General features: G+C 40.3%; 1 protein-coding gene across 2 annotated transcripts in view; it reads left to right on the top strand.

Annotated features, from left to right (window-relative positions):
- The window catches only part of LARS2 (leucyl-tRNA synthetase 2, mitochondrial), an 88,252-nt gene extending 70,479 nt beyond the window's left edge, over positions 1-17,773 (top strand). For both annotated transcript variants that reach the window (XM_063325356.1, XM_063325355.1), the window contains 5 exons: positions 1,449-1,618; positions 2,583-2,660; positions 4,201-4,312; positions 13,031-13,158; positions 17,402-17,773. In XM_063325356.1, coding sequence (XP_063181426.1) covers positions 1,449-1,618; positions 2,583-2,660; positions 4,201-4,312; positions 13,031-13,158; positions 17,402-17,581 — 668 coding nt within the window. In that variant the 3' untranslated portion in view covers positions 17,582-17,773. The remainder of the gene's footprint in view (positions 1-1,448; positions 1,619-2,582; positions 2,661-4,200; positions 4,313-13,030; positions 13,159-17,401) is intronic.
- Positions 17,774-24,843: the final 7,070 nt, after the last annotated feature.

Raw genomic sequence — 24,843 nt, 5'->3', positions numbered from 1 at the left:
CCATCTTGGAGCCATCTGGCATTGGCTCTATCAGACATAGAGGAAGCTTCTAGCATCACAGAAGCCACCCTTATAGCCCCCTGGTACCAAAACCTTGCCGTGCAAACCCAGCGCAGACAATTGTCTTATTCGGAGAATATTAAATACTGGTTCTCAGTTGCCATGATCCTTCTCTTCACTGGATGTGTTTTGATAGCCTTTTGAGAATTGCCCTCCAGACAAGATTCCTTGTCTCTTCAGTGGCGGATATGTAGGCAGGGCCTTATGTTATTCTCTCCCCTTCTCCCCTGGTGCGGGTAAGCAATCTTCCGGACTATGCAGGACCAGACGTGGTCAAAATTACCCAGCATCTTATTACACCATTACTACAGTCTGCATAATGCCAAGCCTACCATGTCTAGATGATCTACATGCTTCTGGTATGAACGGGAGATGGAAAGTTTGGGAAGAGCATCATACTCCCTGTCCCACCCATCCCAGTTCATGAGGATCATGCAGACATAGTCAATCAGGTTGTATTTTACTGTTCCTAGGTGTACATGAAGTCTTTAATCTGGTGCAATCAGACAGAAAATCCACCTGTATTACAGTCACTCACCTTTCCTTTACTTCTCCCTGGCATTCTTTTCAAGTGAGGTTGCCAGAGCAGAATCGGAAGTTCTTGCCAGTTGGGACATCTTAGGATACGTTGATACTGTGCAGTGCAGTGTGATGTAGTGCTGTGCAGTCTAGTAGAAACACAACACGTCTGTAAGACAGAGCTAAAGCCGTATCAGTGCCATACCTCAAGCCATACCTTCAGTAGTGGCTCGAGGCCTCTTTGTAGCGTGGCCCCTAGGTCACAGAAACACATTCTTAGAGCAGCCACGGAGCAGGGCTGATGTCTGCCGGGCCAGAGTGAACAGCTTTATAATCTCCCCGTCACAAACTAAGCAGTGTTAAAAGATGGTACCAAGGATCAGAGCCTATACTCATTAGCACAGTAGCATCTCTGTAGCAACAAAAGTATATGTAATTTCTAAAATAAAATTTTAGAATAAATCTCTCAATTTAAAAAATATGTTTGTATGTTTGCATTATTCCATGAGATTGAAAAATGAGAGCATGTAGAACTGTTTTGTTGAGTCATTAAAACACGAGGTGAACATTCTAGCATTGATGTAACGTTGGGTTGTTTTACAGATTTAGCAAATATTCCTGCTCTATATATGTTTTAAAATCATTGCAGAAAAATAATTTTGTTTTATTGATCTCTTTCCATTAAGGCAACCCAGCATTATTTGTAAAGGCATTTTTAATTGCATTGACAATTTTCATTTAAAATATAGGTGTGGGTTTTTTTAATGTTTTACTCTAGTGTTCAGTTTCCTGTCTGCTTTTTTCTTTAAAGTTTTGGATTCGTTCATTGTAACTGGAATTTTTTTTCTGCAATCTTTCATTAATCTCAGCCGATGCTATGCCAGGTGTTCAGAGATGGCAGACGCGCCTCTGGACACTTGCAACCAAACTTATTGAAGCGAGGACCTCAGGAACCGTGCCCGATCCTGAGCTTCTGAATAAGAAAGAGAAGGCTGAAGCCAGAAAGATCTGGGACCAGAAGAATCTGGTGATATCTGAGGTTAAAAGAAACACATAGTTTGTAAATGACTAAATAAATTGCTGCTCAAAACCATATGCTTGACTTACAGAGCCAAAAGGTTTTTTCCCTACATCAGTAGCTCATAAAATAATTTTCAAGTGAGTTATTCTCTGTTTAGGTAGTTTTATTAACCTACAAATCTTATGGGACAGAACTCTTGCAAAATAGTAAGATTTGGATTGGCAAAATTTCTCTGCTGTGTGCCTCCTTTAAAGGATGAAGTGTTATGGCATTAAAATATTATCAGTCTGGGTTTGGAGTAACTCCATTTCCAGTAGCAAAGCTGTAGGTGAGTTATGCAGGTTATCCCTAACAAGAGCTTTTGATCTGTTTGCTTCACACCTCATTATCATGTCCACTGTTTTATATAGAATGAAAAAAAGTTGTTGGAGAAAATATATTAGCGTACCCTAAAAAAAAAAAAGTTATTGAAATGATTGTTCATCTCTTCTTATATGTTATCTCATGCTGTGATTAGTGTGAATTCAATTATCAGGAGACATAAATACCTGCTAAATTAACTTAAAATATTTTTCTATGGATAAAAACGTTTCCTGATTTAAATCCTGTGGCGAGGGACCTTCCAAGTGTTTTAGCGGACATTAGAATTACCATCTTGCTATGGAGAGACAAGCTGTCAACAGCATAACTGGATTTACAAGTATGAAGGCATCTTGTAGGGACAAAGAGATATTTTGTGAAAGAAAATAAAGAGTGATTACTAAGACATGGTTCTAATTGGCATCGATTGAAGCTTTTAAAATCCTGAAATAGAGGGAGAGCAAGTCTACTGAATTTTTATATGATGATTATTTTCCCATATGCACATGTGGTTGCATCTGTGATGTGTTTGCATGCCAAAGTGATTTTCATGTAAGAGGCGAGATACTCCATGTTTGCGAATTTTAAGTACTTAGTGACAAACCTTTTCTTTTAATACAAGGTGACAGAGTACTTCACAAAGGATCATTTGTTCAATGCAGCTATTTCTCGATTGATGAGCCTCAGTAATGTACTCCATGTAAGTATGTCATATGAATGAAGGTATTTTTTTTTGTCATACCTGTTCTTGTAAGTTTTTATAAAAAGCAGGAGCTGCCCAAACTGTAGGTCCAGCATTCCAAAAGTCATCTGTAGTCATTACCTTTGCTACTAACTCAAGAGACCTAGGTGGAATTATTTGGTTCAAAAGCAGCACGTTCTAGTCTCACTGTAACCCTGAAATATATTGTTTTGCAGGGTGAGCTTGATGATCAAATTAGAGCCACTAGGTTCTGATGTTTACGCCTGCATCCTGTAATTTCAAAAGATATGTTTTGTTTAGCTCTGTTCTTTCTTCTTTTTTTTTTTTTTAAGCAAATTGCATAGGTAGCTAAGTATAGCAGTACATTGTAGAATTATCAAACATTCTGATTTAAAGAAAGGGGTTATTCTTTACAAGGAAAATCACACATAATCTTAGATTCCTTGGAGACAACTTTCACCACTGAACTGTCTGCTAGTAATAGAGTTTGCAAATTCCCCTTTTTAAAACAAGCGTAAAAATGACTTAAGCATTTTTTATTTAGAGTGTTATTGGCCAGTGGTGATAGATCAAATATGCTAAACCTTCATTTTTGTTACTACTCTTAGATCTGGTTGAGCATTCTTTCAGACATATAATGGTAATGTGATCTAGACCAGCAATCAAATTAAAATTTGGGGGTTTTAGCTTCTTTGTTGAAATACCGTTTTATACCTTATGGAATGCAAGGAGAATATTGGCAAAGTCAAGGATCTTAATGAAAAGTTAAGTAGGGCATGCACAAGTGCTGTACTGAAATACTATACGTCTGGGATACTGTGTGGTCTTAGGAAGAACACACATTTCTTTATCTCCAGCTCAGTGATTCATATGCACTTTGGGCTGGTGGATGGTGATAAGTGTATGGTAAAAAATAAATAAAGAAATAAAAATCAATGTCCTATGGACAGCCAAATGTTTGACCACTGACATATTTCTTGACCAAAGAAGTCAGTGCAGTATCTTTCAAGAACAAGTTTCCGTATAACATGAGGACACTTCCTCTTTCAGTCCCATTTGAAAGGAGGAAGTGGGGAGATGGGTAAAGATTAAATATAGAAAAAAGGTAGTAGTTACTAAAACTTACTCAAATCTAGTTTGCATTGACCTCGTTAGTATCAGCGATAAGAAGATGCCATCTGGAAGCATTTATGATCTGTGTCAAACAAATCTCTGGGTTTGGACAGTTTTCTAGAAGATGGGAACGGGTTGTTCATCACACCCACCAAATAATTCTCATAAGTATTGACATTTTTCTATGCAGTTTCATTAGAGAGGCAAAGTACAAAATAAATGCAGAATCTGAATTTCCCATGGGATGTAATCTCCCTGAGTCAGAACAGTCAAAGGAAGAAAGTTTATCCAGCTACTTTTAGTATATGATTTTAGGGTTTATTACTGCATTTTCTTCTTAATTAAACTACTTTATCCCCCCCACCACCCCAGAATATTTATATTAACGATTAATTTTTTCTTTTCTTTCTCTCTTTATGCTTAGCAAGCTTCTCGGCCTCTTATTCTCCACAGCACAGAATTTGAAGATGCTTTGGCTACACTCTGTATCATGGTTGCACCTATGGCTCCACACATTGCATCAGAGATGTGGAAAGGTATTTCTAGAAATATACTTTTTATTGATGTTGCAGGAAAAAAGGCAAAATTTAACGTGTGTCACTTATACCTCAATTCTGCATTTATCTTGTCACCTTCTGTCATGGCTCCTAAACAAACTTGAAACTTGTGGTGTTCCCAGAGCTATCTGCTTTTAGTTTCCTTCCCTTTGCATACAAAGGTGGATTTGTTGAGACTAGGCAGAGAAAGGGAGAAGTAAGAAAAATTCAAGACAGGATTTGCATGAGGAATTCCTATGTCAGCTGCTGTCTGCTCCTGTATGTAAAGTATTAAAAGCTGAACGTGAGACTAGAAACAGCCCTTTTTTAAACAACTGTTTCAGAGTCTATGGACTACAAATATTTTCTTTCAGAAATTCAGGCAGAGAGGACCGTGTCAGAGAGCTGTATATTAAAAAGACTAAAGGAGTGTTCAATAAAAATCCTACTCTTGTAAAATTCTCCAGAGACTGAGCAATGTTATGCTGCAAATTAACCTTGTGCGGAGAGTGGGAATGGTAGACAGGAAATCTTTTTTAAGATCTGTCACAGCTGTAAACCTTGAGGTCTGAATCCAAAGTGGGCTCAGTTGCATGATGCGGCCGCAGTTAAAGCCTGTGAAATAAGGGATGTGCATGCCAGAGTTCAGCAGTTGCTTTTAAGGTTTATTGGGAGAAATCCCAAGATGTATGTGGGAAGATAGGAATATATTCTGCATTAAGACTGGCCACAAATTGCTATGTGGTTTTGGACCTAATATTACCTTTTGGATGCTGTTTTAATAGTTTTATTTTCATCAGTCATCCTAAAACCTTCTGCATTCGAGTGTTTACAGAGCTGAGATACTTAATAGCTTCTATTCCAGAGCCGTGCATGGCCCTGTAATAATGTTAACTGCCAAAGAAAGGCTGCTCTTGTTCAGAGCAATAACATAGGGGCAGAGATGCTGGAAACAGCAAGATGCATTAGGGAGGGCTGCGTTTTTTCTGTGTTTTCAGTTCCAGTGTTTTTGAGATATCTTAATAAAAGCTTAGTTGTTTAGAATAAAGAGTGGCATCAGACATGATCCATCTGGAGAAAGCTACTTCTGGTCAGTATTCTCTTACAATATGAGGTACCATCAATTAAAATTATACTTAAATGGAAGTAATTGACACGACTTTGTTTTCCGCATTGGTTGAGATGGAGGCAGAATGGGTCGAAGCCAATTACTTACACATACAGTGCCTTGTGAACTTGAAATTCGACTACATGTTAGGGAATACAGAATTATCAGATATGTTTGATAAACTGACAAAGAACACTAGGACGTCTTAATTAATGTAACTTGTCAAACATAAAGCTTAATCCTGTAACATTTTGAATGTTAGAGAAGGAAGTCTTTTTCTTACTACTAAAATCACTGGAGAATAGGAATGATTGATAAACATTTTCTGGATCTCTCTCTGATGTAAGAATGAAAAGGAAGCATATAAAAATTGGGAGTGTATTGTCCTCAGCTTCTGTCACATTTAAAGAGTGTAGATTTAGATTGGATATCAGGAAGAAATTCTTTGCTGTAAGGGTGGTGATGCACTGGAACAGGTTGCCCAGGGAAGCTGTGGATGCCCCATCCCTGGAGGTGTTCAAGGCCAGGCTGGATGGGGCTTTGATCAACCTGGTGTAGCGGGAGGTGTCCCTGCCCATGGCAGGGGGTTTGGAACTAAATGATCTTTAAGGTCCCTTCCAACCTCAACCATTCTATGATTCTGTGAAATACAAAATTTTGCTTGTGTGGTCCAAAGACTGTGCATTGTAATTCAGTGCAACTACCATACAAAAACATCGTGTGGTGATTATTGCCTGAAGAATTTAATGACTAAACATGAAAATCATAATCTCTTTTAGCATGGTCATCATTACTTTACATCAAAGTTATTAAACAATTTTATCAGGAGAACATATGCATGTTTAGCTACAGCGTTGTGGTAAGAAGCCTATATTATTTTGAAATAGCCAAAATCTAGCAATTCTGTCCTGGGATTGGGATTTCTGGTGAAAAAAGTCCAACTACAGTCTAGAGAAAGATTCCTCAAGTTCATGTTCTGAATTGCACTCTGGTTCCACCACGTCTTGTTGCTCTTCTGATGTAGCCAATTTCTTAAACTTTATTATGTATAGGTGATGATGCTTTCTTATTTTAAATAATTTCAATATAAAAATTAAGCTTTCTAAATGTTTCGTTTTCTTTGTGCTTTAGTTCTCCATACACGCTCAGAGTAAGCCTCTTTTTGTACCTTGGCTTTGCATCTAGATGTAGGGATAGTGCTGCTTCCTGTCTCGTAAACTAGTCAGGAAAAGGACTTTTTATATTATTAGCTCTATAAATAGCACCTATCGCAGTGGACCCCCACACTTCGATGGAAGCCTCTCCCTGCTATTGTAATGCCAATAACAAACAGCACATAAGCAACATATTTATAATGAAATACTGACATTCCATTCTAAAATAACTTATACACAGCCTTTACATTTTGCTTGCTTTAGTGATTAAAACAAGGAGCATTTTTCTTTCTACAGGGGAAAATGAAACTGGGAAATTTGGAAGCCACGTAGTTAATATCAAACAAGATAATTTTGCAGTTGAGCAGGAATGCTGGTAGGAACAGCGACTTGTGTTAACTCCGAACCACGTTACGCTTCCTTGTGTACTTAAGCTTTTTTTGAAGAAAAAGGATTTTGCTTTCTTATTAGTGTTTCTCATTAGAAAGTGTTTACTACATAATGAGATATGCCTAATATTAATTTTACTACATCCTTAGAAAAGAAAAGAGTGTTCTCATTAATTTTGACTGTTTGCATTGTGCTTCACAGGATAATATTTTTACTGTTGCATTGTAATCTCTCATTTTATGCTTTTCTGATCGCTGTTTATGGTCAAGAAAAATTTAAGAAGAAATTACAATAGAATTTAAAACTAAATGTGAAATAATGACAACCTACAGTAAGACCCCGACTTAATGTATTGTATTATATTAATTCTGACAAAGATTTGAAGACAATTAAACCTCAGAACTATAGAACTTTCTGGCTAAGCATCTGGAATGCGGCTTTGTGAAGGTAATAAAATTACTTTTGACAACTGGGAGCACTTCTGCAGGTGCAAATAGTATTTTTTCAGTTTAAATGACAGGTGTGCTGTAAAATGAAAAAAATCAACCAAGCTTTTTTCCTTTTGTAGTTTTGGAATGAAAAGCTAGGGAAAAGAGGTTAGCATCTATAAATATTAAAATCTTGAAGTCTCTGATGTCCAAAAATATCGGATACTGTTAGTTTTATTTAGTAATTACATAAACTATTCTCCTTTGCTCAAAAAAATAACGTTTAACTGCAAAACATGATAAATTTTAAATATTTTCTTGATGTTTTCTTAAATATTTTCTTAAATACTTGCATTCTGAATGCATTTTTGCTTTAATAGCAAAAAATGCTTTTTTGCTTTTTAGTTCATTTCCATTTAAATCTAAAAGCTATTCGACACAGATCGCGATGAAATGTAAAAAAAAAAAAAGTATTGCCAATTTCTAATACAATAGCTTGTAAAAATTAAAACCTGGCTAAGTGTATAAATATGTATGTAGGTATCCTCTTGGTTAGAAAAAAGTTCTTTATAGCTGGATTTAACTGCAGATCAGTCCATCTTAATGATTACCAAATAAAGAATATGGTAGGAAAATTACAAAGATTATTTTACAGTGTTAATTAAAGATGCTTTGCCTGACACTTTAAGTAATGTGTAGCATCAGTGATTTACGTAATTCTGATTGTAATAATGCTATCCTGCTTTGCAAGACCTGCCTCAGAGTTCATTTTTTAGTTTGTTGATAACCATTGCAAACTCAGAACTGCAGTTTGATATCCCAAGGATGCTTCTGGTGTCATGTGCAGCTTTTAAGTATAATTAAAGTAAAATTAGATAGATTCAAGGTACAGCGATTTTTGTTATTTGGCAGCTGAAGAATTTTTCTCCCAGGGGGTTTAGTTTAAATGTGACCATCTTGTTTTCACGCATCAGGTAGGAAAGAAGAATTTGGTGCCTTTGTGAGCTGGATGAAGAGCATAGTTCAGTATTAGCAGTAAATATTTCCAGTGTGAGCGAAGGGAAAAGCTGCTCGAATGCTGTTTGATAAGTGCCTCACCTTTCAGCAGCTGAACAGTCGTAACCCAGGGCTTTGATATTCTGTGTGTGAAGGAGTTCTTTCTCCCGCTTAGAGGAACGGTTTTCAGTATTTTGGTGTCTCAGCCTAATGGTCTCAATTGTGTTGTGAATACACTGGTTTATCGCTTAATAACATAAAAAGCGACTGTAGCCCCTCAGTGTGGGAAGAGTTCATCCGGCTGACATCTTGGCAGTTTATGAACACTAACAGGATGAGGAAATCTGTTTCCTTCCTGAAACCTTGTATCTGAGGAATATACGGACACCATTTGAGACGGTTGTTTTTTTTTTAGTTTGTTTGTAGTAGTACTGTATTTTGCTGTTCAGACCAGGATATGAAACTGCTTATTGTGAGTTGTTACATTTTTATTAGACACAGCACATGAAAGATATACACTGATGATAAACACATCTTAAGATGTATTGAAATGAAACATAATTATTGGAATTTGTAATGGTATAATTATCTTAGCAACATTTTAACTGTCACTGCAATAGCTCTCTTGCAAGAATTTCTTTGTCTGAATACAGTCCTTACTACAGAAGGCTTATATAAAGAATAGAACTGAGTAGAAGCTAATTGATGTTGCAGATTTTAATTGAAAATCTGAATGCAGAAGTCCCCCTTCACAAATCCAAGAAGAAACATAAATTGGAATAAAAATTTTTTTTTTTTCCTCCAAGAGTAATTACGCAAAGTGAAGGACAGTGACTCCTTGCAAATGGAGGAAGGCAGATTGTTTTCAGAAGCTTAAAAGTATTCACATGGAGTTTGCTGAATTGGAAACACATTGCAGAGTTAGCTTTTAGTAACCCGGGCTTTTCACAGCCTTCCTTGGTACTCCACATCTGTCACTAGGGAATACAGAAAATGAATCCCCTAGTACTGTATTGAGTAAATGTAACTTTTCCTGACTTTATCCAGTTCTGTACTACTATACCAGTAGTATAATACAGTTTTTCTTAGCGCTGTCTGGAAACAGCTGTTCTTGTATTGCTGTCATTTCTTTGAGATTGCAGACCATTTCACATACAACTGACAGACACATTCCTCCTGGGCTGGTATTTTGGATATGCAACTTGCCTGAATCTGTCAAATAGGAAGATTCATTAAATAGTAAAAAAAGATATCAAGAACAAAGTTACCATGGTAACAGTCTTGTCCTTGGAAGAGGCTACAGAGGCGAGTAAGATACTGACCCAGGACGCATCTCCGCTTATCCTTACACACTCCTGCTCTGAGCTTTTTAAAAACTTTATCTGCTTGTCTGGTAGTGTGGTGGATTAACATATTTCTATTGTTTTCATTTTGCTAAATCCAAAAGATATCAACATTTGGATAACGCACCCTCATAGTCACCTTATACTGTCCCCTCTGATCTTCTGTCTCCTGTTAGAAAATGCCCAGTCCTAAACTCTGATATTGGCACTACTTCAGATGCCTTCATTAACTTCCTTTTATCACCCATTAAGACTTCCACCCTCCTTGCCTTTCCTGCTTTGTTAACCTTTCTGTACCGGACCTTGTCCCATGCCAGCACTTACTCAGTTTACTCCATCATCACATCTTTTTATCTTGCCTACATAATTTTGTGTCAAACTAGCTGCGCTGTTGCTGGAATTCTACAGATATTTTTTTCTAGTGCTTTTTTTCTGTAAGACAAGAATTACCTTGCTGTTCTAACTTACCTTGCTGGTACATGATTGCTTCCACAACTTTCTTCTTAAATCTTTAAAATGAGAATCTGCTCTTCCCCACATAAATAGCACCTTAGGGGAAGCATTATGCTTATGAAATACTCATGTAATGCTAATATAACATTGTCACGAGCTGAAATGTTGTCAGACTTGTCCCGTCCCCTTCTTCTCTCAACTCACTCATTTACAGTAATACAATACACATTTAACTTGTGGTTTTAACTTGGGCTCCAATGCTGTGAGCTACTCATTAGGGAAACCTTGTTTGAGTATTAGCTTGCTAGTCAGTAAAAGTCCATTGAAGCAGATCCAATTGCAGCATCAGGGCTTCAGATTGAGCGTAAGTGTTGTCCTTGATCTGTCCTGTATGGATGTACAGATGTGTACATATAAGTAAACTGCTTACAGTAAGTAAAAATATACTCAGGTGACTTTTTGTCCTATGTCTGCAAGAGACTCTATAGCTATAAAAGCAAAATATGTCAAGAAACGTAAAGCAAAATGCATGGTGCTTCATAACGTGCACTATGTGCTTTCCAGTAAAATAAGACAGCAAACCAGGTTTTTAATGTTTTCAGAATAAAAGTCTGTGAAGTGGTTTGTTCTTAACTTGTCCAACAGTGCTTTTGTATAAAGTCTCAGAATCAAGTGTGAAGGCTGGAGGAGGGGTCTGCCCAGGTCCTGACAAGTGGACTATTGCCATTCTGGATCATAGCGATGAAGTTTCTGGTTTTGTGTGTGTTGCATTTTAAAAATGCAAACCAAATTACTGTGTTTTCTGTGTTCTACAGCTCACAAAATGTGAATTAAGGCAGGAAGCCAAACATGCAACATAACTAAAACCTTCATTTTGGTGTCCTGACAAACTCTGTTTTCTGAAACTAGTGCTGTTGACTTTTGCATTATTCTTTTTTTAATGTGGATGAGCTCATAGCTCTTTTTGTAGCAAGAAAATGCACCAAAAGATAGACATTGTGCTAGTCACACTTTATCTGCTTCAGAATACACTTAAATTATTTTTTTTTTTTATTAGTAGCTTTGTTAGGACTGTGAGCCTCCACAGGGATTAAAAGCCACCCTGGTTTTGCTTTCGTAGGTAGAAGCTCTTCTGTCAGAAAGTGGTTTTTAAACAGTTTGAAGAATCCACTTCAACAGGAAAATAAGGAGTGGCCAGTATGCATGCTTCTGCCACAAGGCATGTGATCAGTTGGAAAGAAATGAGCTCATCTGGATGTTCAAAAGCCAAAAAGGGAAGAATCTAGCAGCTGTTGTCTTTAAAGTCATCGTGATAATGAATCACCAATGCAAAGATTTTTTTTCTGCTTGAGTTCCTATCTTTTGCTCTTTCAGTTTATGAGCTACTGTCACGACAGAAAAAAAATGCACAAAACCAGATCCATTGAAGTCTTTTAATCAATTATTTAGCTAATAAGATTGTGGCTTAGTTGTTATTCTTAGGAAATGTGCACGTGTTTGCTTGCCGTTAGAAATGGCTCCCGCTGGCGCACCTCACTGCCCCGTTCTGAATCATTCAGCAAATAGCAAGTCTGTGTGTCATTTTACCAAACCGCTTTGTCTGAAAAAGTGCTGACAAAAATCAGGCGGGTTTTTCTGGAGGAAGTTGCATTTTCTTTATGTCTCTATTTGCTGTTATTCACTGTGTTAGTCTAAGCAATCCAGCTGGGCAAATTCATGTATGTATTACGCACGTCTGCCATTGTGCTGTGTTTTGAACAGCTTCAGGTACTTCAGTCTCAACAGCGAATCTGGTGTTGATGGGTTTTCTTTACGCTCTTGCTGGAGTTGCCCTAAACCAGATGAGTTTCCAAATACATTTTGCAGTTCTGGACGAAGCATGTGCTTATAAAAAGTTTTAGTCTGTATTCTTATTCATCCACAGAGAATGTTTTTAATTTAAAAATCCCCTGGCTTCGTGAGAATCACAAGAGCAATCGTTATCAATATTGATCATATTTGACAGTCTCTTGTTATGTGAAATCTTTTTATTTTGTCCTACAGCTGGAGTTAACAGCAACATAAATCCCACTCAGAAGCTTTTATTTAGTTAGAGAATGCAGCTTCAGAATGAATTGCATCCTATTCTCCTATTACTTAAACAAATCAAGAATGAATTGTCTTGGGGAGCGCAAAGCCTATTTCATAAAAGGAGACCATTTATAGACATTTTAGGAGTTTTTTTAAATCAAAGGATAAAATGTGTCAGAATGTACGTATCATAAGAAGGACAGCAAGCTGTGCAAGGTACTCTTACATAGCACATTTAAATTCTGAGAAAAGAGATAATTCACAAAATATAAGAAAATCTTGCAAGTAGCTTGACTTGCAAATTTAGGAACTGCCAAGCATATTACAGATAGTAAAATAATAAGCCATATTTTTGTATCGTTTTGATTCAATTGTTAGTGAAAGTTTAATCAAACTGGTGGTGTTATTGAAAACACCCCGAGTATTATGATTGACTTCTAGAAGTAGAGGTCAGCTTGTGTTGCAGTATTACAATTTAAAATAACGAACAGTGATCTTCTGTGCTTTTTGGCAAAGTTTTGGACTGCTAATCCAAATCTAAAATGTGCCCATAACATTCATGTTAGCATCCCTACACATGCTATAAAACAAGCGCTTCAGAGAGATGTATCTCTCTGTTTATAATGTGCTGTATGCTAATGTAAACAATGTTATTTCCTCTGAAGGGACTTGCTTTTAAAGTCAACTTTATTCTGATCTAATTTATCGAGCAAATTCCAAACATGATGTGTTCTGGTTACAGCAGAGCTGAACGTTTGACTGGTTTCACTTTCCAGGTTTGGCACATATGCAGAATAAACTTTGTACTCATCATCGCTGGGATATTGACGTGCTGCATCAGTCCTGGCCCAAAGTAGACCCAGAGTACCTTAAGCCATCAGATGTTGTGGAGATGTCTGTTCTGGTAAGAGCGTTTTCATTTCTTTTCAGTGGTGGTCAATTAACGCATTATGAGCTCAGAGGATGACAAAATTTCTGCTCTTGTGAAAGTCAGTTCCCTTCTTAGATGTCTCAGTGAAAGGTCATGTAGAAGAGAAGCTTCAATTACCATTGTGCTGAGTAATTTAAATGGTTTCCTAAATGAAAAAATGTAACAAATCTGCAGGGGAGATGATCTAAATATAAATCTTTTTGAGTGACCACATATTAGTACCTGTGGAGATTTGACGAATGAACAGCTGTGGATAAGGACTTTACAGTCAAAACTGCGATCAAAATACAGGTCACTCCAGATTTTTTTGCCTGACAGTGCATTTATGATCTTGGCCCTGTACAAAAATGTATAATCAGGTGACATTTCTTGTGGTACCTGTAGTGCTATGGTTGCCTAATGTAATCTATCATAAACTGGTTTAAGTTGCTCTGATTTTTGCCAAACGACGTTTCCCATCTACCTTGAGCTGAACTTGTGGCACATTTCAGCAGAGCATATTTGCAGGAATGAGGTTGAGGAAAACCAGGTATCTTTGCTGAAGTTATAACTGCATTCGGTTTCTCTTTGAGCTCCAACACCTTTGTGGTCTAGGGAAAGAGCTGGTAGTTCAGTAGAAGAGTGGACATAAAACTACATTTAGTTAACCTCTAATGTTCCAACATGTGTATGTGCACATGCACCGTATAGTTTACTGTCTTTTTTCCTACATCTCTAATTAACTAGCCTGTATTCAGCATGCTCCCAGGCATCATAAAGCTTTTATCATTAGATGGAGCCACTGCAGGCCATAGAGGGACTACCTGGAGCCAAGGGGGTGGGATCCACGAGTAGTGTCTCAGCTCTTCCATCGACTGACTCCTGGGCAACTTGCATTCAAGTTCTTCATGCTCAGGTGTTATGATAGTCTGTAATTAAATAGCTGCCTGCTATTACATCTGCAGGACTCCTGCCTTTTACCTGTTCACCAAAGGATAACCTTTAGTCTATAATATTTAGTCTATATGGAAGAATATTATGTATGTAAACCCCTTCCTTAGTTCTGAGAAAGTAAGTGAATGGAAGACCAAAGAGACAAGTTCCTTTTTTGAATCGGGAATAATTCTTAAAAATAGTGCGGAGTAGGGGGGGGATGACAACAGCACACGACTGGCTTTCTCCTGAAAGAGCAAGGCAAAAGGGAAATACGGACAAGTGGGGAGAAATCATCAGAAATGTGAATATTTTCAAGTCTTGTGGACACTGTAGGTTTTTGTATGGCTGTAAAAATAAATTGCCCTCATTAAACCAAGAAACATTTGACATACGGAGGAATTGGTTAGTTGCAAAGAGGCAGTGTCTCTTCACAAGGCTGCACAGTCACACTGAGTCTTTGGGACACAACGCTGTTCTTCTCAAGACATCAAACTGCCTCAGGCTGCCAGGGGTTTGCCTGCTGAGACATTATGGTTTTATTTCTCTTGACACAAAATACTGCATTATTTCCTGTCTGTGCTGGAGTTATGTCTCGCCGTATTTAACCGAAAGCAGCAAAAGCAGCCAACTCACTCCATCCTTGGCTGATACAATACAGATTGCCTACGAGAAAGACATTTAAGTTCACTGCATATGCATGGTACCTGTTATTCTAAATGTTACTGCAAGGTTGAATATTTTCAATCGTGCCATATATTGTTAATGCTGCGAAAAATCTGACCTGAATATAGTGTGCATTTCATCCTACAACCACACTTCTGACTAGCATTCCTCGCATTTTCTAGGTGGTGCAGAACTGTTAGCAGCTGTGGTCTTGTAACAGATGGTGTTTTTTAAAAAATAAGCTAGGTTTGTGGCATTTTTCTTGCTTTGGAGTATGAGGAAGACCTAAAAGTGCACTGATACTTATTTTTCTTTTTACTTCTCAGAAGGTTTATGCATCAATGATAAAAAAAATATTTGAGTTGAACTAAAAATTCCTCTCCACATTCTCCAGGTGCTTATTTTTCAGTCTTTCGTGATTTTATTTCGTCCTTCATAACTTCTCTAGTTCCCTCTAGATCTAAAACAGTCCAAAATGTCAAATTAAAAAAAAAAAAATAGAGCGGGTTCCTTCCTCAGGGGAAAAAAGGACCCAAGCCTCATTTGTTTCTCCTCTTGCGGTTCGCCATGAAGGTTTTTGAGAGAAACAAGGCTGCCAGCACCCAAGTTTCTTGTGCTAGCACTTTTACCTGGAGCTGCCAAGGGTTATGCTGGTCTAGTGAGATACAGAGAGAGAGAGGGAGGCATAGCAGAAGACATTTGTCCTGCTGAGAATCTAACCCCGCGACAAAAAGGATACATGAATAGGACGCTTGTTACGCATAACCAATCTGCCGTTTGATAAGATTTGTGGACTCTGCTCGCAGCATGGTGTGGGAAGATGAGGAGAGATGCTGTGGGAAGGTACACAGTGTCAGGTCGCCTGGGCTCCTCGACCTTTTTGGGAAAACACAACCGTTTATTTACTATGTTGATTTAGACCGGTTGGCTTTTCTGTTGAGCACAGCACCAAATAGGCTAGTTGTAGCATGTGTCCCCTTGCCAACATCCATCCACTGGGACATATTAATTTGCACCATGGAGGACAGTGAATGACATTTTAACGAACCAGGCATAGTTTTGAGCTCCTGTCTGTGTGTCCTAGCAGCGAGCTTGCAGGCTTGCTTTATATTCTCTGTTTGGATTTTACCGTTTTCTTTTTCTTGTGCAATGTATTTCTTCTCTGAAGTGCCCTGTCAAAAAGAACTACTTGTATTTATTTTTCACAAAAGCTTTAAAAACAAACTCTTCTGTGTTTTTCAGGGAATTTACTTTGCATGAGGTACCATAGGCAAAGTTTAACGCAGCCAGCCTGTTAAGATACCACATTAGGGATGCATGTAGGAATAGTTAAAAGCCTACCTACATTATCACTGCAAATTAATGTCAAGTCTAGTAAAAAAGCAGAAATTACTCATCCCAGCTGCATTTGAGACTTCATCTTGTTCCTTAAGTCTGTCCCAACTTCCTCTCTCAGAGAATTGCACAGATTATTTTATTTTGATTAAAATACAAACTAGATAAATGAAGTAGATCTCTCTCATTCGCGGTATGTTGCATACATGTATCCTGGATAAAATCCAGGGGAAAACCAAGCTGTGTGCATTTTTACGTCCAAGCTGTATGAAGCAACACATGTTACTTTCAGATGATTGAAAACTCATTACAATGATGTCTAAAGGTCAAAGATCTGTACTACTTGAAGCAAATTTTTATGCAAGTAATTTGACAGAACTGGATTTAAAAGTTCAAATTATTTCATTTGCTAAATGCAGGATTGATGTTCTTTTCATTAACCCACTGAAAGTATTCCATATAAATCTGAAAGCTTTTGTAATAATGAATTTTATGCTAATTCCAGAAAGGTACTCAGTAATGCTCTGTAGTCTCTGTCCGTTACCTACTCTTACTGGATGACAGAAAAGACTTTCAAGACCATTTTATAAATTAAGGTTGTTCCCACTGAAGGCCTTACTCAGTTTTACTTACATGATTCTGCCCTGCTGATGCAAAACCAGTATGTGAGCTGCTCTGAAAACCAGCCACACACAGGAAAGCGTTACCTTACGAGTGGTTGTCATCCTTGTGGTTGGCGTTGGCTTGATGAGTCATGCGTTTAGTATGAATGCAACATATAATGAGTTAAAGCCTATTTTTCTAAAAATGAGCAGTGATGAATCTTTCAGCTATCTTTTCAGCCGCAAATATTTTCGTTTTAATAAATCTTGCATTTGAATCTCTGTAAGGAATCGCCTAGCTGTAGAGAATGTAAATTGCAGCCTAGAAGTATGTACAACTCAAGATTCCCACCTGACAAACCATTACGTTCACTTTCATTGTTCAGCTTGTGTAACTATCACGTTGTTAAAAGATTGCCACGTTGCATAGTCACATGCTGCTTGCTATCTTCAAAACTAAGACTTCCTATGGCCACTTCTTCAGTTTTCCTTGAGTATCGTGAGTCAGAGGTTTTTTGGGTTTTTTGAGTCATATTTTTTGGTAGAGGGACAGCAGGTACCGAGAATTTTATCCGAGAAAGAGAGTTTGGTCCACTTTCTCCACTTCCCCGTGTATCGAGATGGATTGGATTCAGGAAAGGAAATTGTATAAATCAGTCTAGTAACTTCCGCTTTTTCTTGTTTTCATGTCTCTCTTTCAGATCAATAACAAAGCTTGTGGTAAAGTTTTTGTGCCTCAGCAAGCAGCCCGCAATTTTGAAGAAGTCCACGAGCTAGTTCTTCAAAGTGAACTTGGAGTCAAGCATCTGCAGGGACGAACCATTAAAAAGGCCTTTCTGTCTCCCAGAACTGCCCTTATCAACTTCTTAGTGCAAGAATAACAAAGGCGCTGCTGGGCTGTAAAAGAGAACTGGAATCTTTTGAGATGAAACCAATTCAAAAATACCAGTTATGGCTATTTAAATCTCATCTAACAGTGGTGAAGAAATGTTATTAAAATCAGGTTGCTGCTAAATCTTCATTTTGGCGTGGAGAAATGCGTGGAATTAAAGTTTCTCATTGGGTTACGGTGAGATGCTGTTTGTCTGTATTCTCTGGGAGGAGAATGAGAATGAAGCGCAGAAGAACTAAATGATTGTAACAGAATGTAAATGATAGAAAGCGCAGGGATTTTAGTGTCAGCCTCAGGAATATATCCTATTGGAAAGTTGGCTTGGCTAAATGCAGAGGCATAAATACGATTCCAGGACTAAACAACTGCCCTGAGTATGTGCTACACCAAATGTTAGGTGCACTGCAGTCAGTCTTTGCTCCCTCTATTCTGTGTTCAGGTACCCTAACATTGGCTAACATTTTAAGTGGCAAGAAAATGTTACTATAGAGTGTTAATTTTAAAAAAGGATTTGTTTAGCACTGGCCTTGGGCGCAGCAGGTAGCCAGAATGGGCTGGTTTGATGCATTTCACATACATTTCAGAGCCAAGCCAAGAAAAAGGTCAGATTATTTAGCCAAGCCCTGCCTTAGCCACGACCCTCCTTCCTCGCTGGCATATTCCTGTTGGCTCATAGATGAGAGGTTCAAATTCAGCAAAGTGCTGGCGGTTGTTTCTTCACAGAACAGATTGGAAGGTAATTCTTACACAGGAGCCATCTCAGAGACTTTCAGGGGGATTCGAGAAAGAGTCGGCTGCTGGGGTGCAGCTGTGGAGAAAGCAGACAGCATAGTTTTTGCCTCTTCTCCTAGTTCTTGCAGTGCCTAGATCGTAAAACTTGAATTGACATTCTTTCTATTTTTTCTGAGGGGTTCATTAAGTGGAAATAGCCATCATGTTTCTAAAAATCAATCAGACTTTCATAAAACACAGCCATTCTCATGCCTCATTTCAGCCATTTTATTTCTACACTGCATTGCTGCTATATCCACATGGAAATGTTTATTGTATTTAGCAAATGCTGGAAAAAGGGTTTCCAAAGAGACAATTACAGGGTTCATTGTGTAAGAATGTCTTTTCTTTAACAGCCATTAAACTAAGCAGTCAATAAGCCAGCCATTTATGAGCCATTCTGACAGGAAAGAAGGGCAATAAGAACCAGGGAGGCAAATGGAGAGGACTGTTAACCCTCCAGCCCAGCGGTCCTCCAGACTCTGTATGAGATTAAAAGGAACCCATCAAAAATCTCCCTTTTAACAGTAAATAAGTCCAACAGATGCTAAGCAACTAGGATCAAGATAGATCGCATTGCAGTGTGAGTACGAGCTAAGCAATACGGATGTTCGTTTTGATTTTAAGCATTTTTGGTACTGGAGACCTAGCTGCATATAGAGGTGCCAGGCTCAGCGAGCAGAGGCGGCTCTACGCATCCCCGTTTCTGCAGCAAAACTCTGATTTCTCCTTCCTCCTGGAGTGCACTTACCGCAGATTTTCTTTTCAGCAGTCCTTTGACACCAGAATGACTAAGAAATGGAATATTTATAATGAAGATACAGTCCTTGCAGTTTTAAGACTCAGCCACAAAGGAATGCATTCAGACATTCAAACACAGGCCTTTAGTTGGAGTTAAAATGATTTGAATTCCAGTGTCTGCCTGACATATATGTTGTTATAAATTCATAAAACTCCTGTTCAGAAGCCCCTAAAAGGACTGTGAAAGAGATCCTTTAAAGTAAAATCCGCAGCACAGCATAGTCCTGCTTTTTTCCTGTCTCAAAGTTTAACACACCCTGTGGAACCGTTTTAACCAAGTTTTTCTTTGGGGGGAAGGTGACATGTTTGGTGTAAATAAAAACTTTTAAAATTTACAGGGATGAAGGAAGATGTTGTAAGCCCAGCAGCCCTACGGTGGTGCCTTTAAACAAAGGCTGCAGTCAGTCCAGGGCCCAGGAGCAGCCCACAGTGTTTATTGCTGTTAGCACTGGTGGGTATTTGCTCTTGCCAGAGGAAGTGAATTGTAGATGCCACTTGGTGATTCAGGCAAAAATCAAAATCAGGAACGGACTTCTACACGCTAAAAAAGGGAAAGCAGGGAACAGCAATTGCACAAAAAGCGTACGGTCAGCGTGTTTACAGTAAGTTGGAATTCAGCGTGGCCTAGAGGGTACAAAAAAGGCGGTGAAAAAGCGAGCGAGAGAGATGATGCAGTAAGTCTGACAGAGCCTAATCCCCTGGTATAAGTGTATGTTTGAAAGATGCCAAGCGGTGCCAGCTGTGGAGTTGTGCGGTTGCCCTGACAGCTGCTGACATTTCTCATAAGGTTGACCTGCTCTGAAGCTCGGTTGCCATTTGTCTTAGCGATAATTGCGACTCACAGGTTTGGCCTGTGCCCAGATGGGACGGATACTTATGCGCAGGCTGTAGCCTGTTACCGACCCTTTTTAAAATAACTTACTGCACATGCCTCTCGTTTAGTTAACTGTTGTTACTTGTGTCTTGGTACAGATGCGTCTTTATGCTGAAGGTGGTACAAAGCGGTGTCACAGATGGTGTGTCCTTGAAGAGTTCAGTGGCTAAATAGTGTGGGAGTTTTAAATCAGGGCAGGGATACTTGAGGAGCGAGAGGGAAAGGCGCTGATGGGCAGTCAATCAAACTGCACTGTGTTTGTCACGCGCTTTAAAATGGATATGGTGCCACCGTCCTTATTCCACAAAGCGATGAGACAAAGATGTGGGAGATTTGTTAAATCCAGTGGGATAGACCCAGGACAAACTACTCCAAGAAACAGATCTGTGACACAGAAGGGGCATTCCTTGCATCCTGTCGCTTACCGTCATAGAACACTGGTCACGGCACTGATCCAGTCTGTATCAAGTTTCTATTTTAAATAATACAAAATTTAAAATGGAATTATTGGTACGCTTTCTACCCCAAAATGGTTCATGTAACTGAATTTCCCGGATGTCCAGCCTTCAAACGCTCATCCTGGAAAAATAAAAGTTGGCAAAGTCCTGAGATGTCGCTGAGTGCTTTTCTGATGCTGTTGATCTCGTGCGAAGGACCTCAGATGCTGGGGAGATGGGGACAGTGTAACGTGCTGGAAGAAACCCCAGTGTAGAAAAATGTGTTGTCAGGCGTGGGTGTTTCGTAGCCATCTCCAGTGACTGAGATGACACGGACACACCAACGCTGCTTTGCAGCAAGGCAATAGGGCTTTTTACATCACATTAAGGAACAGTATTACAGCTTGGGTTGCTCCTAAGGAAGTTCTCTAGCCAGGTCGTCCCACCTACGCTTCAAACAACATCCTATACAAGGGCGTCAGTGAACAAGGATGTATTTTTCCATGCCCTTCACCTGAATCCCAAACGGAGATTTGGGGAAAATCAAATCTGTGCTCTCTCTCTGCGATTTACCGGATTAAAGTAATGCCTCAGAGCTGACATCTGGTTAACGATGCCTTTTTCTGGTCTGATTTTGTAAAAGCCTGCTTGTTTCTCGTGGAGGGAGACATTCCATGGATAATGCAGGTCATACAGCCTCTCTTCTTTGTCTCTCCTTCTTCAGTGCAAAGCCTCACAGAAAGCTGTTCCCCTTCTCTAAACTTTTTACAACCAACATGAACTAGAAAGAATGTTAATTAGCACTTTGCTGGTTGTTCCTTCCTAGGGAAGTTTGCAGTATGTAAGATTTTTCTAAAAGCTTGTCTATAAATGAGGACAGGGAGAGAAATCACTGGTTTGGTTTTTTTTCTAGTTTTGCAATACTTGCTGCAGTTTACAGAGAGGGGATTGGCTTTATTTATGTATATTTACCAACTTGGAACAGTACGTACACTGGTTTTGCTGGATGCCTTTTCTGCTGCTTTATTTCTTGAGTTCCCTCCTGTTAGGATTTTAGCTAATTTTGTATTAAAGAACTGAACTGTAAGAGAAGTCTTCCACGGGAAGCCAGGTCTATCACCAGAACCCGCGTGGTGAATACACTTCCTAGCCCACTGATTTCTATCAGTCCAGATAATGTCCACTTTTGACTTTAAAAAATGTTGCTGGAGCTACAGATGTGTTATTTTTATTTTTTTTTTATGGAAATGGTGTTTATGTCTCAAAGAAGAAGCATGGAGCGGATCACAGTAGATCAGAGGCAGTTTTTAGCATGTCCCAGCCATCGCAAGAGAAGAGCTGAACCAGGGCATTGGCTCTGCGCAGGAGGGAACAGGATCAGAGCTCTCATCTGCAGCCCAGATGACAAAAGAGATCTTGCCTGACACGCGGAGGAAAGGTGGGATTTTTTTTCCCTTTCCTGATTAAAGTGACTTTCCGGTACCACAAAGCATTCTGCAATTCCCTAATCCCGTCTGTCCCAGGAGGCCTTGGCTCACACACAACCTTTGTGGCTCGCGGCATTTCTCTCACTCAAGTAAGTCTTGGGTAGAAAAGTTCAGGTCTGGTTTCACCCCTGGAGAGTTGCATCTTCCACATAAAATTAGCTCTCATTTTATGTGTAGTCAGGGAGTTTGAACAGGTTTTCCTGGGTTTATAAATTGTTGGGGGTGGTCTCTGAACAGGAGGATTTTTGCCTGGGTGTAGCGACGTGGCAGAGAGGAGTCCTGGCGGCTCTTGTTCTGTCTGCCAGCCTTTGTCTCGGCAGTGAGAGACTGCAAACTCAGTCGAAGTCAAGCAGATGCTTGTATTTGCTGTCAGGTGAGCGTGGCCCAAACCCATGAGAGATTTTGATCACAGGAATCCCATCAAAAATACACTGTGATATTGGATATCCAGGACATTTCCTTGGATGCTCGTCTGCCCGCGCCATGCCAATTCGCTCTCTGTTTTAGGCCGCGGAATTGCTCACTCAGCAAAGGAACATGTAAATGGGAAAGGCTTAAGTATAATGAGCTAAATATCCATATTCTGTCTGCTCGCACTTGTGACACTCAGCCTGGGACATTTGGGGCGTAAGCAGTTCTTTTAGTTGAAGAGCTTGATCTTCTTTGGTATAACTGTAAGCAGAACGTATACATTTACATGAAGGGAAACGCATGGCATCGTGCTTGCTCTCTTAGATACGAGCATGCTCCCCGGGCTGGGTGCAAGGGGAAGGCCCACACTCACATCTTAAGGCTTTGAACTTTCTTGTCGACCAGTAGTTTTTGACACGTGCCAAAACCGAGCCTGAGAGGTCCAAGGTTCTCCCCGTACACCCACCTCCCGCTGCCAGAAGAGACGCGTGAGCTGCCGCGCGCGAGGAGCTGCTCTCCAGTAACTGTGCCTGGTGCCAACAAATACGTGAAGCGAAATACGTGTAGTCATAACAGCTGTAGGTGATCCAGCGCGCCGATCAGGAACAATAAACACAGGACACATAACCGGGGCAGAAAAGAGAGCGATTTAATAAAGGAGCGTGACACATTGCTGGCATTCCTGGCTTTGTTTCTGATGAAGATTAAGAGAATTGGCATAACAGGAAACTGTTTTCTGCCACAAAGGGAAATCAATTGTCTTTAAATACACAGCAGCATAATTAGCAAATCTCACTAATTGCTGCAAAATAGAAATATGAGCGTGCGTTGCAGGGCTGGCCAAGCCAAGAAAGCGTTGTGGAAAAAAAACAACTGTAGAAGCTTTTAGGAATGAATATTTTTCTTAAGTACGTCTCCATCCCTGGAGATCCACGTGGCTGGATGAAATAGCAAGGGTCCAATAAAAATATATACTTCCCAATTTTCCCATGTGAAAGAGCATTTCAAAACATCTGTTAGTCAGAGAGCTTCTCCTAGGACGCGCACGGAAGAACGGGGTGGACGCACCGACTGCGTCTGGCGAGTCCACTCCCAAGTCCGCCGAGCCACGTGAGGCCGATGAGTGATGGCAGGATGTCGTCTGACCTGCGGAGTGCTTCCAGCCGAGGATTGCTAAAGGCCACGTATGTTGGTTAAACAGGTCACTGTGCCTTTTGTGTTAATGCGCTGATAAAGAGGCAGGGAAAACGGAGCTGGAAAGTTCTCCAGGCAAGTTCTTGTCCCGATAAAAGGCTTTTTTTAGCAGAATGGAGGAAACAAACTATTCCATATTCTTTCGAGCAGGGGTAGGAAAACCACCAAAGCCACCTGCATTATTTTCGTGCAACCCAGATGCCACCGAAAGCAAGTGTTTGGCCTGGTGGACTGGTGGTGAAGCTCTCCACCACCGCTGATGGCACCTGGAGATACTGAAGAGAGGACGGCGAAGGGCGTTCTCCTCCCTGGCGCAGCAGCCCAGCACTTAGCACACGGCTTTGGCTTTCCTTCGGGAGACTGACCTGCTGCAGCTCCGGGATTTGCAGCCTTTTCTCCCTCTGCTGCTGCTGCCTGGACTCCTGTTTGGGATCCTTTGGGTTCTCTCACCTCCCCAGGCTGTGCCCTCCCAGGCAACCCTTCCCTGCCTCAGTTTACCCACCTGGGAGCAAGGCCCGCAGCATCCCCCCCTGAACTGATGCTGCGGGGCGCAGTCATTTAAGGAACGTGACCCTGAAAGCCTTGCTGTGAAGCGTCCGTACCACTCCAGAAAGGCAGTTTGTAAAGCTGTCCCAGAAGCTGCCCTGGCCCTTCTGTGCCGTTAGTGTTAATTAAATGACTCTGAGAGTTAATTTACAGCAGAGATCATGCCCCGTAGCGGGCAGTCGTACTGCAACAGATGCAAAACACCCAAGTCAGGACCCATTTCTGCCCTGACCCAGCCAGCCCCGCAACGTGGGGGTTAAATGTGCAGGCAGGGCAGGGCAGGGCAGGCCTCCGGAGGAATGCAGCAGCGCCTGGGGCGCCCTCGGTGGGGAGGAACAGCGTCTCCCAACCCTGCCCTGCTGCCTTCCTGCAAACTTTTCGGGGGGCAGAGGGCTGAGGTTCAGCCTCTCTACCTCCACAGCGTCCCGTTCACCAACCTGGCCCTCGGCTTGAGCCTGGCATTCCCGCCCGCAGCCACCCCTGGACCCACCTCCCGCTGCCAGCTCCCTCCATCCTTCCCTCTGACACCCTCTGATTTACCCTACAGCCCTGTGCTGTAGCATATAAAGCACCCAGTTGGTGCAAATAAATGGCACATTTATTGACAACTTCTATTAGAAAGCTGGCGGGAGCATCCCTCATTTCCTGGGGTGACTCAGTCGGTGCAGAATTCGGGGATGCTGCGGCGCCATCCTGCGAGGGCCAAGAGATGCATTTGCTCCTGACGGAA

Source organism: Chroicocephalus ridibundus, chromosome 2 (assembly GCF_963924245.1).
Source record: "Chroicocephalus ridibundus chromosome 2, bChrRid1.1, whole genome shotgun sequence".
NCBI classification, from domain to species: Eukaryota; Metazoa; Chordata; class Aves; order Charadriiformes; family Laridae; genus Chroicocephalus; species Chroicocephalus ridibundus.
This window is presented reverse-complemented; position numbering and strand designations above follow the sequence as displayed.